We start from the raw sequence: 14811 nt of genomic DNA on the forward strand, positions 1-14811 counted from the left end.
AGGCTAATGTAACGCTACTGAGCGGAGGGGCGGAAGTGACGTGCTGCTGAGCGGAGGGGCGGAAGTGACGTCAGACGAGGAAGAGAAGTGAGTGTGACAGCTGGGTCACATGTGAGCGGCATGGAGGGGTGAGAGCTCCTTCTCGTTATGGTTCGTCTTGTGGTATCGGGCTGTGGCTGCCTCTTCACCAGCAGGCGGGAGGCTTGTACTTATGGTGGCACTACAAGTTCCAGAAGTCCCTGCTTAGGCGAGGAATGAGGGGGGGATGCTGGGAATTGTAGTTCAGTAGGCAGTACAGCTCAGTAGACTACCCTGGCTGTTCTGGGAGGCAGAGCTGATGCCATATGTTGTCCTGCAAGAGCATTCAATGGATATTTCTATGGCAACATGTGGAATATTCCTAAGGATTCTCGTTAAATGATGAGAATGTAGTCCCTAAAATACTTCTAATATAATATGGTTAAAAAGACACAAGTCCTATGATCCTGCCATGCTGGAGGGACAACCACTCCTATGATCCAGTTAGCCACACCAATGTGGCCGTAAGGATAAATCTCTGGGGTCCCGGTGGTGCCCAGATACGTCAGGTCAGGTCTGCTACTGTAGAGCATATTACTGACAACGTTCCTGCTGACGATGATGGAAAGGTGTCAGGACACATGGGACAAAGCAACTTGTGTATGGGGCTGCGTAGCCACAGACCGGTCAGAGCAGCCATGCTGACCTCTGTCCACTCCCGAAAGTGCCTATAGTGATGGAGGCATCAGAACTGGAGCAAAAGGAGAAGGCGGCCTGGTCTGATGAATCAGGTTACATCACGTGGACGGCCGGGTGTGTGCGCGTCACAAAGAGATGGCACCAGTTTCACCAGGAGAATGAAGGCGGCCTGGTCTGATGAATCAGGTTACATCACGTGGACGGCCGGGTGTGTGTGCGTCACAAAGAGATGGCACCAGTTTCACCAGGAGAATGAAGGCAGCATTGTCTGATGAATCAGGTTACATAATGTGTAGAGCCGCGTGCATGTGGACAACTTACTTGGGGAGGAGATGGCACCAGGTACTCTATGGGAAGAAGGCGTCCGATAGATGTCCAGATGTATGTGCGCCACTTACCTGGGGAAGGTGGTCTGGTCTGATCAATGAGGTTATATCATGTGGATAGCCGGGTGTGTATGTGCATCACTTACCTGCAAAAAAAGATTGCACCAGGTGCACTATGGGAAGAAGAAAAGCTGGTGGAGGCAGTGTGATGTTCTGGGCAATGCTCTGCTGGAAACCTTGTGTCCTGGCATCATGTGGATGTGACCCGTACCACCTACCTAACCATTGTACAGACAAGTACCCCCCTTCACGGCAGCAGTGCCCCCTAATGGCGGTGCTCTCTTTCAGCAGGACACACTCCAAATACTGCCCAGGAATGAGGAACATGACAAAGATATGAAGGTGATGACTTGTCTTCAGATTCCTAGATCACAATCCTCCATCCGCTGGAAAACCGATCTGATCCATGGAGGCCGCACGGAGCAACTTACATGATCTGCTGCCAGATACCACAGGGCCCCTTTAGAGGTCTTGTAGAGTCCATGCCATGATGGGTCAGAGCTGTTTTGGGGCCTGCACAATATTAGGCGGTGTGTGTGTGTGTTCTCTACGTTAACACATCCTGTTATTTGCTTTTGCAGCAGCTGCCTGGCACTGGGTGCGACATTTCCACCTAATATCTCTAATGTTCTGTGTTGTTTTTTTCTTCTCAGGTCTCCAGGAGTTAAAGCGATCAGTTTGTTTGATCTGAATCCATCAAGCCCGCAGCTGTCAGGCCTTTCCCTCAATAATAACGCCAATGGAAAAGAAGATTTCTCAGAAGATAAAGTGAAGCTTCCAGGTATAAAACCTTTAACAACTAGAATATTGACTCTGGTTTAGTTCTCTATTAGAGAGCCCTTGCAAGGTGTAGCTACTGCTGTGCTGGGTGGAAGCGATTTTCTTTTGAGGAAGAGTTCTCCTGATCTTCCAACTGCTTTAAGATATTAATGGGGAAAAAAACATCTTGAAGGTAGTAAATAGGGACCATAATAAGAATAATGGATCCACCAACAGAGGCTTGATGATAGTTTCCAGGCAATTTTATAATAAAAAATTCTAACCCACAACAAGATTAAAAATCTATCGCACAATTAGCAGATTCTTTTGTATATTTAGAGCTAAAAAGCTAAGGACATGTCGTTTGCCAAGGCACCGGGTCCTTCTTGTTCTAGTGATTGGAAGGGAATGACTTGATGGTCAGAAGCCTGAGTTCAGAGGTTTGTTAAAGCCTGAGATTGATGCAGGGTTAATTTTTTATTTTTTTTCTCCTTTAGAAGTAAGTGACAGAGAAACAAAAGCCCCAATTATCCTGGAGATTTCTGATCGTATGACCTGCTCGGCGTGTCAGTGTGCATTTGACACCAGGGAGGAACAGGTAATTTTACACCCTGGATCCTGGGCTGTGACACCTACAACACAGAGGTAGGTTATGACTATTGTACATTGGCTTACTGAACTTTGATCTCTGTGTTAAAGAAAGAACATTACACCTTGGACTGGCATCGGTTTAACCTGAAAAGGAGAATTAAAGGAGCAACGGTGTTAAGTGAAGAGGACTTCCAGGACAAGACCCGGGCAGGTGAAAGGTTGGGGAATAAAGCATGGGCAGGTGAATGGGGCAGAATGTGAAAAAGAGAGAAATGCCAAGACGTGGAGGTGAAGAGATTGAGGAAGAAGAATGGAGGAGAGGTTGAAATGTAACTTCAAGATCAATGCAAAATCTGTAACGGAGCCACAAACTACCATGTGCTGTTTACAATACTGGTCTCCTCATACAGGGCAGAGGGACCATTGGGGTCTTCTTAGGCTGCAGGAATAAGGCCCGGTTGCAGCTCCTGTTGAGGGAGAAGACCCAGACGACTAAGGAGTTCCCCAGAGGGGGAACTACTAGTCTGTATGCAGCTCTGCCTGGGGCCGCCGTGCATCCTGTTTGCATGGGGTCCAGGCAGTAACTGGTGTGTTGGATACCTGGGTGTGGTTGTTGGTACGGTGTGTGGGCACCAGTACTTATGCACGGGTTCCAGTCAGTTGTGGTGGCTGCGGCAGGTAAGTGTGTGGTTTTGTGCGCTTACCTGCCGATACCAGTTGCTGTATACAGTCTCAACTTTTTCCCTGCATCTAGGCCGGGTGATCAGTGTCTGGGATGAACAGGTCGTCTCAGCCCTTTCTCTATTATGAGGGATTATCAGGGCGACTCAGGGTCCTAGGTTCCTGGGTATGAGCCGTCCTAACACCCAGGTCCGCTTATACGGATAAGAGTCAGGGTGAGGGTTAGGGAAGCAATAGGAGGTGTCCTGCTCCCTTATCCCAGCCGCAGGCCTAGTTGCTTTAAAATCCGGGTCCGCATTGTATGGTGGGGAGTTTCCCCCACTCCCCACCTTGACAAATCTTTTCAATCTCTTCCAGGGGATGTATCCAGCATTTCTGGTTCAGACTCTGAGAGCTCGGATGAGGTGGAGTCAGAGACGGCCTCAGAGCCCAGTAATGATTCTGCAACTGTCACTGCTCAGTCCAGCCGGGCCCAGAGTCTCCTGTTTAGGAATGGAGAGAAGCAGTTTCTGTCTGTCTATCGCTGTGTGCTGGGGATTGCTAAGGTAAGAGAATTATATCTGCCCCATATAACCAGCAGTAAGACACCGTCACTACAACATGACTGTTTCCTCTCTAGGACATGGAGGTGACACCAGAGCACCTGCTGGATTGTGTGAGGCGTCTGCAGGAGCAGCCGGTGGTGGTGATTCTCATGGCTGGTGGAGGTCATTTTGCCGGAGCTGTGTATAAGGGGTGATTTTATTATTTTACTTTTTTTGCTGTTAGTCGCCATTTTATCTAGAATTAGATGTTGAGCCAATTTCCATGCAAAGTTAGTGGAAAAGTGGTATCTGGCCCATAGCCTAAACTTCATTAGTAGATCTGGTGCAGGTGTAACCTGTGTTTTGGGGTCTTTTTCCGTCCTTTTGCCAATGTGTATTATCTCTCTTGGGTAATGATAATGCTCCCCCCCCCCCCTACCCACAGAGGACAACTGCAGCTACATCCCCCTCCTCCCCCTTTATTCTGTATTACATTACATTCATTTTTGGGACTAAGGAGGTTTGTGAACATTTACAGGCAGGCAACGGGCACCTGCAGGAAGGCGAGGAAGATGCCACGATCCCGATTAGATATATAACAAGTTTCATATAGTCACAATGATTTATATTAAAAGCTGCTAGGTTACGAAGACATTGTGTGGGTCCGCTTGTCCTACTCGCTCTTCTCTTCTGTACCGCGCTGCTTCGTTTCTACAGAAAGGAGGTGGTAAAGCACAAGACCTTTCATCGGTACACAGTGAGAGCCAAAAGGGGGAGCGCACAATCCGTCCATGATGCCAAGAACTGCGGTCACATGGCTAAGTCTGCAGGAGCTGCCCTGAGGAGATACAACCAGACTGCTATGATGGCGGTGAGATGTCTACGGCGTATTACTGCTGCATTCATTACAGGACTGCGTGTGACGTATTAATATTACGGTTACTTCCAGGACATCCACCAGTTGTTACAGAGCTGGGCAGAGCACATTGAAGAAGCTCAAGGGATCTTCCTTCGGGCCCCTCGTTCTGATAAAACCCTTTTCTTGGGACGTAATTCCCCCATAACGAGGAAAGATCCAAGGGTTTTTGGGATTCCTTTCTGCACAAGACGAGCCACCTTCAGGGAGGTCCATCGAGTGCACACTCATCTCTTCAAGCTGCAGCTCTGTGGTAAGGAGGCTCTACTAGTTTTTAGATGTGGACAAGCACTTTATATTAGAGAAGGTTTCCCACACTTATACTTCAGAGCTGTGCTCACTATTCTGCTGGTGCAGTCACTGTGTACATACATTACTTATCCTGTACTGATCCTGAGTTCCATCCAGTATTATACTCCATAGCTGCACTCACTATTCTGCTGGTGCAGTCACTGTGTACATACATTACTTATCCTGCACTGATCCTGAGTTACATCCTGTATTATACGCCAGAGCTGCACTCCCTATTCTGCTGGTGCAGTCACTGTGTACATACATTACATTACTTATCCTGTACTGATCCTGAGTTACATCCTGTATTATATTCCAGAGCTGCACTCACTATTCTGCAGCCTTTACAACTGAAATCTCCCAGCAGTTAATGCTGTTTCTGTGCAGTAATCTGAAGTAGAAAAAAACCAAACACCCTCCCCCAGTTAGTTTAGCATTTTTGCTGGATGGGGGGCAGATGTGTCAGTGTACAGTACATCTTGGGGCATATGTATTTTTGTAAGACATAATCTGAATATTAAAGGGTTTTCTGTTTTGTTACGTTCACCACAGAGAAGGACACCCCCTCATCACTAGTCAGTAGGACACGAGAGAGAAGTGTAAGACCCAGAAGATCTGGACGGACGGAAGCGCAGGAAGAGACGACTGGTAAAGATATTCTAAAAATCCACTTTTAAATGAAATATCTGGGGGGTATATGGCAAAATAATGGTTCTGTGATAACTTTTTGTGGGGATTTAGCATGGCCAAACCAGTTACTCAGGAGTCTGGGAAAGCTGGGTGACAACCCATAGGGGAGATGTAATAGTGACGGCATAAGTTGTCACCCAGCTTTCCCAGCAGAAACTCTGCATTATACCATTGAGGATCTTTCCTGGCACTTGTAGTACAGAACATACCGTCCTATATGTGGAATATACTCGCAGATTGTGATTCTCTGCGTTTTTATCAGATGCGGCTGATGTGTCTGAAGAGGAGGTCCCTGACCCTGTAGAATATGTGGAAGAAGAGCTGACAATCAGCACACTGGACCTTAGGGAATATGAAGTGCAGCCAAAGAGGAAACGAAAAAAGAAAAAAAAGCAGGAAGGAACGAGTACGTTTTGTATATTATAACCTTGATGCTTCTTCTGGCTCGGAAGCCGTCTTACATTTAGACTAGCGCTGGATACGCGGAAGCCATGGGGAGGCCGGCGCCTCGTCAAAACTTCAGCGGATCCTCCGCCGGTGCAGGGGCTTTATTAAGACCGGCCTTAATAAACGTGCCCCATTGCTTTTTCATTCCAACTCGAAATTGACCTGCCGGGCAGATTTTGACGTCAACTGTTTGTGCGGTTTCTGGTGCATATTTCACCCCTTTCAATGGAAAGCTGATTTCTGCAGCAAAACCGCGCCAAATACCACGACGCGTGAGGACTTTGATGCGGATTTGGGGCAGAAACGCACAGAAATTTGTGTGGAATTTCTCCAAGTCTACCTGCCTTATACTTACTATGTGAATTAATCGAATGTTTTATGGGTCTTACAAATGATAGGGCCTGTTCCAGATAAAGGCACGACCGGGCCCAGTGTGACATCTCTGAGAACTGCACACGACCATGTGGATGAAGGTTCTACAACAGAGGAGATCGAGAGACGTACACTTCATCCTGCATCTGCCCTGGAAGGTAAAGCACCGACACTAGTCTGGCTTATCTCTAGGATTTGCCATCATGTTATGACCAGTGGGGGTGAGACCTCTGGGACCCCCCACCAATTCTGAGAATGAAGGGGCCACAGCAATGATTAACCCTGTAAATGTTCACTGAACAACAGTACCAGTGGATGCTGTTGTGCAGTGAAAAACAGAGGAGAAACGGCGCTAAACTAGCCCTGTGGTCAGACCCCCACTGATCATAAAGAGATGGCATATGCTAGTCTTGCCTCATCACTTTATAAGATGGGAATACTTCTTTAGAGGTACATACACATATATTTATCTCATCCAGAATTTGACCGACTTCACATGATCAAACATTTCCTGCTGGTTCAGCGTCTGAAAAAGCATGAGCTGCAATGAGCATCTACCACCCCACAGTTTCTCGGCTTCACCACATCGTCCCCACTGCAGGAGAAACATGTGGCTCCCCATAGCCTTTCCTGGTGATAATAGCTGATTGGGGTTCAGCTACCAGAGCCCCAGCAATAAGCTGATCGCCAGAGCATCCTGCTTTAGAGAGGGTGTTCCCCTTTAAAGGGTTGTCTAGTATTTTCATACCGATGGCCTGTCCCTAGAATAAGCCATCAATATATGATCGGTGGGGGGTTCGACACCCCACACCCCTGCCGATTAGCTGTTCCAGAGTAACAGAAGTACTTGCTGGAACGACACTGCATCAGCCATTGTGTGGTGGACAGAGCTGGTTGCTACAGCGCTCCTTCAATTGAAATTAATGCTGCAGTAACCAGCTGTGCTCATTACATAATGGATGGAGCTACTCCCAGAACAGCCAATCAGTGTGGGTGGTGGACCCGAATCAGATATTTATATCCTGAGAATAGGCCAGCAATATAAAAATCCTGGCTACTGTGTTTAAAATACCGGCGCCGTAGTAATATGGTGCGCTAATCGGGCGGGTGCAGGAGCTGCGTCCGCCCGATCAACTGCAGGGTTCCAGCAGTCAGTGATAGCCGGACCCCTGCTGTGTGCGCCGGCATAGTTGAAAACACTGATGCCGGTGCATTAACCGTAGATGTGCCGCAGTCAGTGCTGAGTGCGGCACATGTGATGTATAGGGAAGGGAGTGAGCTTCCATCGGGTCCCCGCGCTGCTGTGATGGGGACCCGATGGCTTGGACTGCAGCCCGATGCCTTCCTTGGGCATCGTGGCTGCCATCCCTGTGTAATACACTTACAGCCAATGCATTTACAATACAGAAGTTTTGTAATGCATTGTACAGGGGATCAGACCCCCCAAAAGTTGAAGTCCCAGAGTGGGCCAAAAAATAAAGTAAAAAATAAATAAATAAAGTTTTACACGATAAAAAAATTTAAAGTTTCAAGTAAAAAAAACTATTTAAAAAAAAGTAATTTTCCCAGAATTTATTTTAGAAAATTGTAAATAGGTAAAAAAAGAAAAGTAGGCATGTTGGGTAATCGACAGGCTCTATATAAAAAAAATCACATGATCCACACTGTCAGGTGAACGCCGTAAAAAAAAAAACTTGCCAAAACAGCGATTTTCTGGCCACCTTGCCTCACAAAAAGTGTAATACCAAGCGATCAAAAAGGCGTATGTATCCCAAAATGGTACCAATGGAAACGTCACCTCATCCCGCAAAAAATGAACCCCTACATAAGACAATCACTCAAAAAATGAAAACCAATGGCACCCGAAAACCAGCTCATTAAAGAGGACCTTTCACCTGTAAAAACAATGTGAACCAAGAATACAGACATGTAGAGCGGCGCCCGGGGATCTCGCTGCACTGTGCCACTCCGTTCTCCCGTTATGCCCTCCGGTATCTTCCCTCTGTAAGGTATAGTAGGCGGTGTCTGCCCTTGTCCTGTGGGCGTCTCCTTCTGGCCAATCGCAGCTCACAGCCTGGGAGGGTTTTTGCTTGAAAATTTAAAAAATTGCTTCTAAAATTCTAAGCCTTCTAACGTCCTACAGAAATAAAATTACATTTACAAAATGATGCCAAAATAAAGCAGACATATGGGGAGTGTTCACTGATAACTATTTTATGAGGTATTACTATCTGTCTTAAAAGTAGAGAAATTCAAATCTCAAAGTTTTTGGTAAATTTTGGTTTCTTTTATAAATAAAGGTGAAATATATCAACTCAAATTTACCACTGTCCTGAAGTACAATGTGTCACGAGAAAACAGTCTCAGAACGGCTTGGATAAATAAAAGCGTTCCAAAGTTATTAGCACATAAAGTGACGCATGTCAGATTTGCAAAAATCGGCCTGGGATTTAACGTGAAGAGTGGCTCGGTAGTGAAGGGGTTAAGGCAGGGATGCCCAACCTGCGGCCCTCCAGCTGTTGTAAAACTACAACTCCCAGCATGCCCGGACATCTTACAGCTATCAGCCTACAGCAGGGCATGATGGGAGTTGTAGTTTTGCAACAGCTGGAGGGCCACAGGTTGAGCATGCCCGGGTTGAGGAATCTATTAGTAAAGCTTGTGCTATAGTCGCTGTCCACACGATGAATACTGTAAATTACTGCTTACATTTTATTATGCCGCTAAGGTGACGAACAAAGCAGGATCCGTAATGTCCTATTCACATGCTGCAAGACTGGCGATACTGAGACCGCTAAGCAGATCTTGCAGGATCTTCTTCCTGGTTCCTCTGAAGACTCCTCTATTCCCAGACTTTCCACCCCTGAGGTTGTGCAGAAGCTTGTGAATGAACGTCTGCCTGTAGAGGAGCACACTCTGCTCCATGTGGCTGCAGCTGCAGGACAGGGGGAGATTGCGTGCCTGCTAATGGCTGCTGGTTGGGACCCTGCGCTCAGGTGTGGTGGCTATTATTATCTTCTAGACCTGTACTTTTGTATTTTCATTTGTTTTATTGAAAGTTTTCATAAGTATTAATCTCTTTCAGGGACTCTGCTGCCAAGACTCCATATTCTCTGTCTGCTGACAAGCGTACCCGGAATAGCTTCCGCAAGTACAGAGAGGAGAACCCTGAAAAATACAACTACAGCAAGTCTCAGGTGTGTGCAGCTTCTGCATCCCGGCTGTTTAACCATATAGATGCTGCAGTCAATATCGACTGCAGCATCTAGGATGTTGGACAGAGGGAAGTGGGCTCTCTGCCAGCCTATTGGCACCTCATGATACACCGATGTGATATCATGGCTGTGGGGTTAACAAAGGCCCCTAGATCTTCCAAAGGGATCTGTGTAACAATAAAAGACAATAAAGCCCTGGAATACTTTTAATGGTGCCAAAAAAATTGAATAAAATAGCCTTAAAAATAGTAAAAAATAAAGTTAAAAAAGGTTTAATAAATGAAATAAAAAAAAAACATAGTTCTGTTCGTAAGATAGATGCAGTCCCAGAGGTGAAACCCACACATAATAGGTATTCATGATGTATCCTGTGGATATGCCATAAATGTCCAGATGGAAAATGCCCCTTTAAAGGCTGAAATAGACCTGTCCTGAAGAGGTTAATATCACCACCGCGACCGTAAGTTCTGAATGGACACTGTTCTGGACACAGTTGTTCCAAAGGGGAAGACTCCCTTTTGATCTCCATTATCTTTACTTCATCGCATGCTTTGCTACAAAACTCAATACTGGACACTGATCGGCCTCTCATCCTGTCTTTAGATACCTGAACCGATATCAGAGGTGGTGGAGGCGCGCAAGGCAGAGAAGAAGCGCGTCCAGAGGGCACAGAGGAAGCAGAAGGAGAAAGAAGACAAAGAAGAGCGGCTGAGAAAGGAGGCCGAGGAGGCTGAGAAGAATAGATTTGCAGCTCTGAATGACCGTGAGAAGGTGAAGTCTGTCTGTAAGGTGCCCTTACCGTACACCAGTGTTTCCCAGCCAGGGTACCCTGGGATCCCTTAAAGGGGTATTCTGGTTTTGTGATATTGATGCCCTATCCTTAGCATAGCATATCAGATTGGTGAAGGTCTGACTCTTGGCACCCTCGCTGACCATCTGTTTGAAGGGCCTGCGGAGCTTGTGCGAGAGCTGCGTCCTCTTCAATGTTAACTTGTAGTGGCGGTGCAGGGTAATTACAGATGTTCCTCCAATTCAAATGAAGCTGCAATGACCCTGCACCGCCACTTCATGTTAGATGGCGAGCAGGTAACATTGAAGAGGATGCAGCTCTTGCACTAGCATTACAGTCCCTTTAAACAGCTGATCAGGAGGATAGGTCATCAGTATCGCAAAACCAGAATACCCCTTTAAGTCCTGAGCAGGAGACCCCAAAACACAGTAGGGAAGGCAAACTGACTTCAGCTGCAAAGCAGTAAACCTGTATAGGCTTCCATACCCATCCCTACACCAAGCTTCATGGAAGCAGGAGGGGAAACATTTTTCTCATTCTTATCATTGGGGGACACGTAAGACCATGGGTATAGCTGCTGCCACTAGGAGGCGACACTAAGCAAAAAAAATAAGTTAGCTCCTCCTCTCAGCTATACCCCTCCTGCAGACACTGAGCTGATGAGTTTTAGCTTAGGGTCTTCCTGTCCCTTTTCTGGGTTTCTGATGTGTCTTTTCCCCCATTTCTGTGCGGGGCCTTATGACCGGCCTTGGATTCCTTCTGTTATTGTTCCCTCCCCATGGTACTGCTCTTTAACGTCCCATGGTCTTCTGTGTCCCCCAATGATATGAGCGAGAAAATAGGATTTTTTTTGTGCTTACCTGTAAAATCCTTTTCTCGTGGAGTTCATTGGGGGACACAGCTCCCACCCTGTATGTACATTGCTGGTTCTCCTAGATGGGTCCTTCTGGTTCTTGATGATGACCCATCTCTGGCTTCTCTTGGCTGCTCCTACTGCTTTTGTACAAACTGATGAGCTCAGTGTCTGCAGGAGGGGTATAGCTGAGAGGAAGAGCTAACACTTTTTTTGCTTAGTGTCGCCTCCTAGAGGCAGCAGCTGCTATACCCATGGTCTTCTTTGTCCCCCAATGAACTCAGCAAAAAAAGGATTTTACTGGTAAGCACAAAAAATCCTATTTTGATGGTAATCGGGTTGGAAATCATTGCTTTACCTGCTAAGATAATGTGTATGATTCAGCTAATTTCAGTTGTCTCAAAGATAACCAAAATCAAAACTGCAGATATTCAGGTATGATAAAAGCTTAAAGGGGTTGTCTCATCTGAGACATTGGTGGCATATCGTCAGGATATGCCACCCATGTAGGATAGGTGCTGGTCTCAGATTCACAGAGATGGGACCCGCACCTGTCTCCAGAACGGGCCGCCAAAAGCGCATGCGCGGCGTGCTCTCCTTTAATTTCTATGGGATATCTCAAAATAGCCAAACGAGTGCGCTCTGCTCTTTTCAGAAGTCCCATACAAATTCATTGAGAGCGTTCTGCCAAAGTGCGGCCACCGTTCCTTTCACTTCCATGGGACTGACGGAGATGGCCAAGCCGGCACTCTGCTATTTTTAGAGTCATAGAAATGAATGGCTGCTGCTCTCCGCTCATTTCAGGAGCTAGCGGTATGCCACCAATGTGATAGGAATTATCTAGGTACTGCCCTGCCATGATCTTTTTTGTCCGTGACATCACTGCACTGTTACCATTGCGGTGTACATCTACAGAGTGCATTTATTAGGAGCCACAAGGGGGATGACTATGGGAGGGGGACACTAAAACACTGGGATACGAAGAGAGGAGAACCCAGGGAACATGCAGATGAACCACACGGTCTTGTAGGGTTCAGAAGACCATGAGTTCGACACCGTTCCTAAAGGCATTGGTGATCAGTTTGAAGAAAGCAAACATGGATTCTCTGTTACCCCACGAAATCTGTATAATTTTCTGTTCTATCCCTGCAGAGAGCGATCGCAGCGGAGCGCAGACTGGCCGCTCAGCTCAACAGCAACAAAGATATGGCTGTGACTAACATCAGGTAATGTTCTGCACGCCAAAGTGCGTGTTACTTGAGCGTCCTGGTTGAACGAACAAGACCACATACACGGCATCTTGTAAGCCCTAAGTTAAAGGAGTCTGTCCTTGTGGTGATTCCTTTTAAAGGGGGAGTGGAGTATGCATGTAGCTTTGCTTTACTTCTCTATTCCTGGCTAAACCTAAATTCACACTTTCCCGTTTCCCTCTTACCAGAGACAAATGCATTGTGGGAGCTCAGATGGTAACTAAACTGTTAGGGCACATGGCTGGCAGCAGGGTGGAGATAAATCGCTGTCTGCCAAGGGCACCCAGCAGAATTCAGAATGCAGCCAAACGAATGGAGAAAATTGCAAAAACTTAAAGGGGTTCTGCAGTTTGTTCAAACTGATGATCTATCCTCTGACCGGCGGGGGTCCGATACCTGGGACCCCTGCCGATCAGCTGTTTGAGAACGCAGCGGCGCTCCAGGAGCTTCGCGGCGTTCTCACTGTTTACCGCAGGCCCAGTGACGTCACGACTAGTATCACTGGCCTGGGCGCGGCTAAACTCTGTTCACTTGAATGGAGCTTAGCCCCGCCCAGGCCAGTTGAAACTAGTCGTGACGTCACTAGGCCTGCGGTAAACAGTCGGACCCCCGCCGATCAGATGCTGATGATCTATCCAGAGGATAGATCATCAGTTTAAACAAACTGCAGAACCCCTTTAACTCGGTCTGTATGAGACACTAAGGGCCACTTCTTGGTCTGTACAGATCATTTTACCGCAGTTATCTCCTTATTATTGTAATCCTGCCTGTGATGGTATTACCTCTGTGTATAGGTAAGACAGGATCCACCATTCACAATAGATGATTGTCAGAGCCCATCTATTCTTTCCTGGTACAATGACCTCTGCACAGAGCATAGAAAACTCTCCTATAGAAGTCAATAGGGTCAGCTCGGCTCTAGACCATTGTGTCTATGGCCCATCTGGTAATGCTTTCTAAATACTGTTAAGAACAGCGCAGGCAAGATGGCCGCCCCCATTATTATGTTCAGGAAAGAGAAAAAAAAACACTATGTATTGCTATCTGGTTTTAACTGGCAGATAACATTTTTGGTGACAAAATCCCTTTACGTTACTCAACTTTTTAAAGGAGTTCTCCACTTTCTGATGAAAACTCAGATGCCATAAACTGGTTTGTGCTTGCGTGAAAAATCCTTACCCCTCCTTAAGTTCTGTGGATGCTGCGTTTAGTGTCCACTCTTTACACACGCAAACCATGGGCAGTTGGGGGACTATCACTGGGAAGAAGTACACGTCAGTTTATGGCATATTATTGCTTAGCAGAAAGTAGACATCCCCTTTAAAAAAATATTAACTCCGTAGTGGAGCTTCAGTCTGGCATTTTGCTTTGTTTTGTGTTCCAGGCGCTGCTGGCAATGCGGGGAGTCACTCTTAGGAAGAATACCATTTGACTATCTGGAATTCTCCTTCTGTACCACACGTTGTTTACAAGAACATCGACGTAGCCAGGCCGCCAAATGCCAGAAGTAGCCGCTGTGACCAAACCTTCAACCCTGCCACGGGAGAAAGTGCCGTACCACACACTCAATGCTGCAGATGCTGATTAGAGATAAGTGAATTTCATATTTTTAAATTCGTTCGCGCTTCGTTTGGTGGTAAAACCAGAATTGCATTATGGATTCCGTTACCACGAACCGTAACGCAATTCTATGACGGAATGCTTAACAGAATGCCTTTAGAGGAGAGGAGGACCTCTCCTGCATAACAAACGGGAAGGATCCGTTATGCAGGCCATAGACTTCTATTATGACGGAATGAATAACGGAATTCCTCTAAAGGCAGTATGTCATAGAATTGCGTTATGGTCCGTGGTATCGGAATCCATAACGCAATTCTGCTTTTACTACCAAACGAAGCGTGAACGAATTTCAAAATCTGAAACTCGCTCATCTCTAATGCTGATCTAAGAGAGGCCTCTTCATCGCTGGCCATAACCAGCTTGGTGACTGTACTATATTCCTGGACAGCTGCGACTACACACAGACTATACATTCAAGGGGCAGACTTACTAATCCCGTCTGCACCACTGAGGCAGACTAGAGCTTCGTCAAGTTTATCACAGTGGCTAATACTGGTTGATAAATTTTGAGCACGGCACAAAATGTTGCATCTTGGGCTACATCTTTTCCTTCTATACTGCTCCACCGACGAGCTTGGTGCAGTGGATTCTTTTTAAAGCTATATGTGCCAAATTTTACAAGGTCTATGCGCAAATACATTAAGTTAAAGGGGTTCTCTGGGCTACAGATATTAAACCATAGTCCGGATAGGTCATCAATACCAGATCA

At 46.5% G+C, this 14811-nt stretch overlaps 1 protein-coding gene across 3 annotated transcripts; it reads left to right on the forward strand.

The window, feature by feature from the left end:
• Positions 1-64: 64 nt before the first annotated feature.
• Positions 65-14147, forward strand: ANKZF1 (ankyrin repeat and zinc finger peptidyl tRNA hydrolase 1). 3 transcript variants are annotated; one of them, XM_044303666.1, is made up of 16 exons: positions 65-128; positions 1757-1884; positions 2360-2460; positions 2562-2664; positions 3492-3679; positions 3754-3869; positions 4376-4529; positions 4608-4827; positions 5418-5513; positions 5818-5961; positions 6401-6532; positions 9103-9370; positions 9460-9571; positions 10193-10360; positions 12385-12458; positions 13867-14147. In XM_044303666.1, exons 1-16 carry the CDS (start codon positions 121-123, stop codon positions 13991-13993), a joined length of 2139 nt encoding a protein of 712 aa, XP_044159601.1. In that variant the 5' UTR covers positions 65-120; the 3' UTR covers positions 13994-14147. The 3 variants fall into 3 exon arrangements, with proteins under 3 accessions (XP_044159601.1, XP_044159603.1, XP_044159602.1); XM_044303668.1 differs by having other exon boundaries at positions 69-87; XM_044303667.1 differs by lacking the exon at positions 65-128 and adding an exon at positions 1523-1633.
• The last annotated feature ends 664 nt before the right edge of the window (positions 14148-14811 follow it).

This window comes from Bufo gargarizans, chromosome 8 (assembly GCF_014858855.1).
Source record: "Bufo gargarizans isolate SCDJY-AF-19 chromosome 8, ASM1485885v1, whole genome shotgun sequence".
In the NCBI taxonomy this organism is placed as follows: Eukaryota; Metazoa; Chordata; class Amphibia; order Anura; family Bufonidae; genus Bufo; species Bufo gargarizans.

Excerpts from the sequence above, each read along its gene's own strand:
- ANKZF1 (XM_044303666.1), top strand. Across the intron at positions 4,530-4,607 it reads ACCAGACTGCTATGATGGCG|GACATCCACCAGTTGTTACA; the intron begins GTGAGATGTCTA and ends GGTTACTTCCAG. Across the intron at positions 5,514-5,817 it reads AGCGCAGGAAGAGACGACTG|ATGCGGCTGATGTGTCTGAA; the intron begins GTAAAGATATTC and ends CGTTTTTATCAG.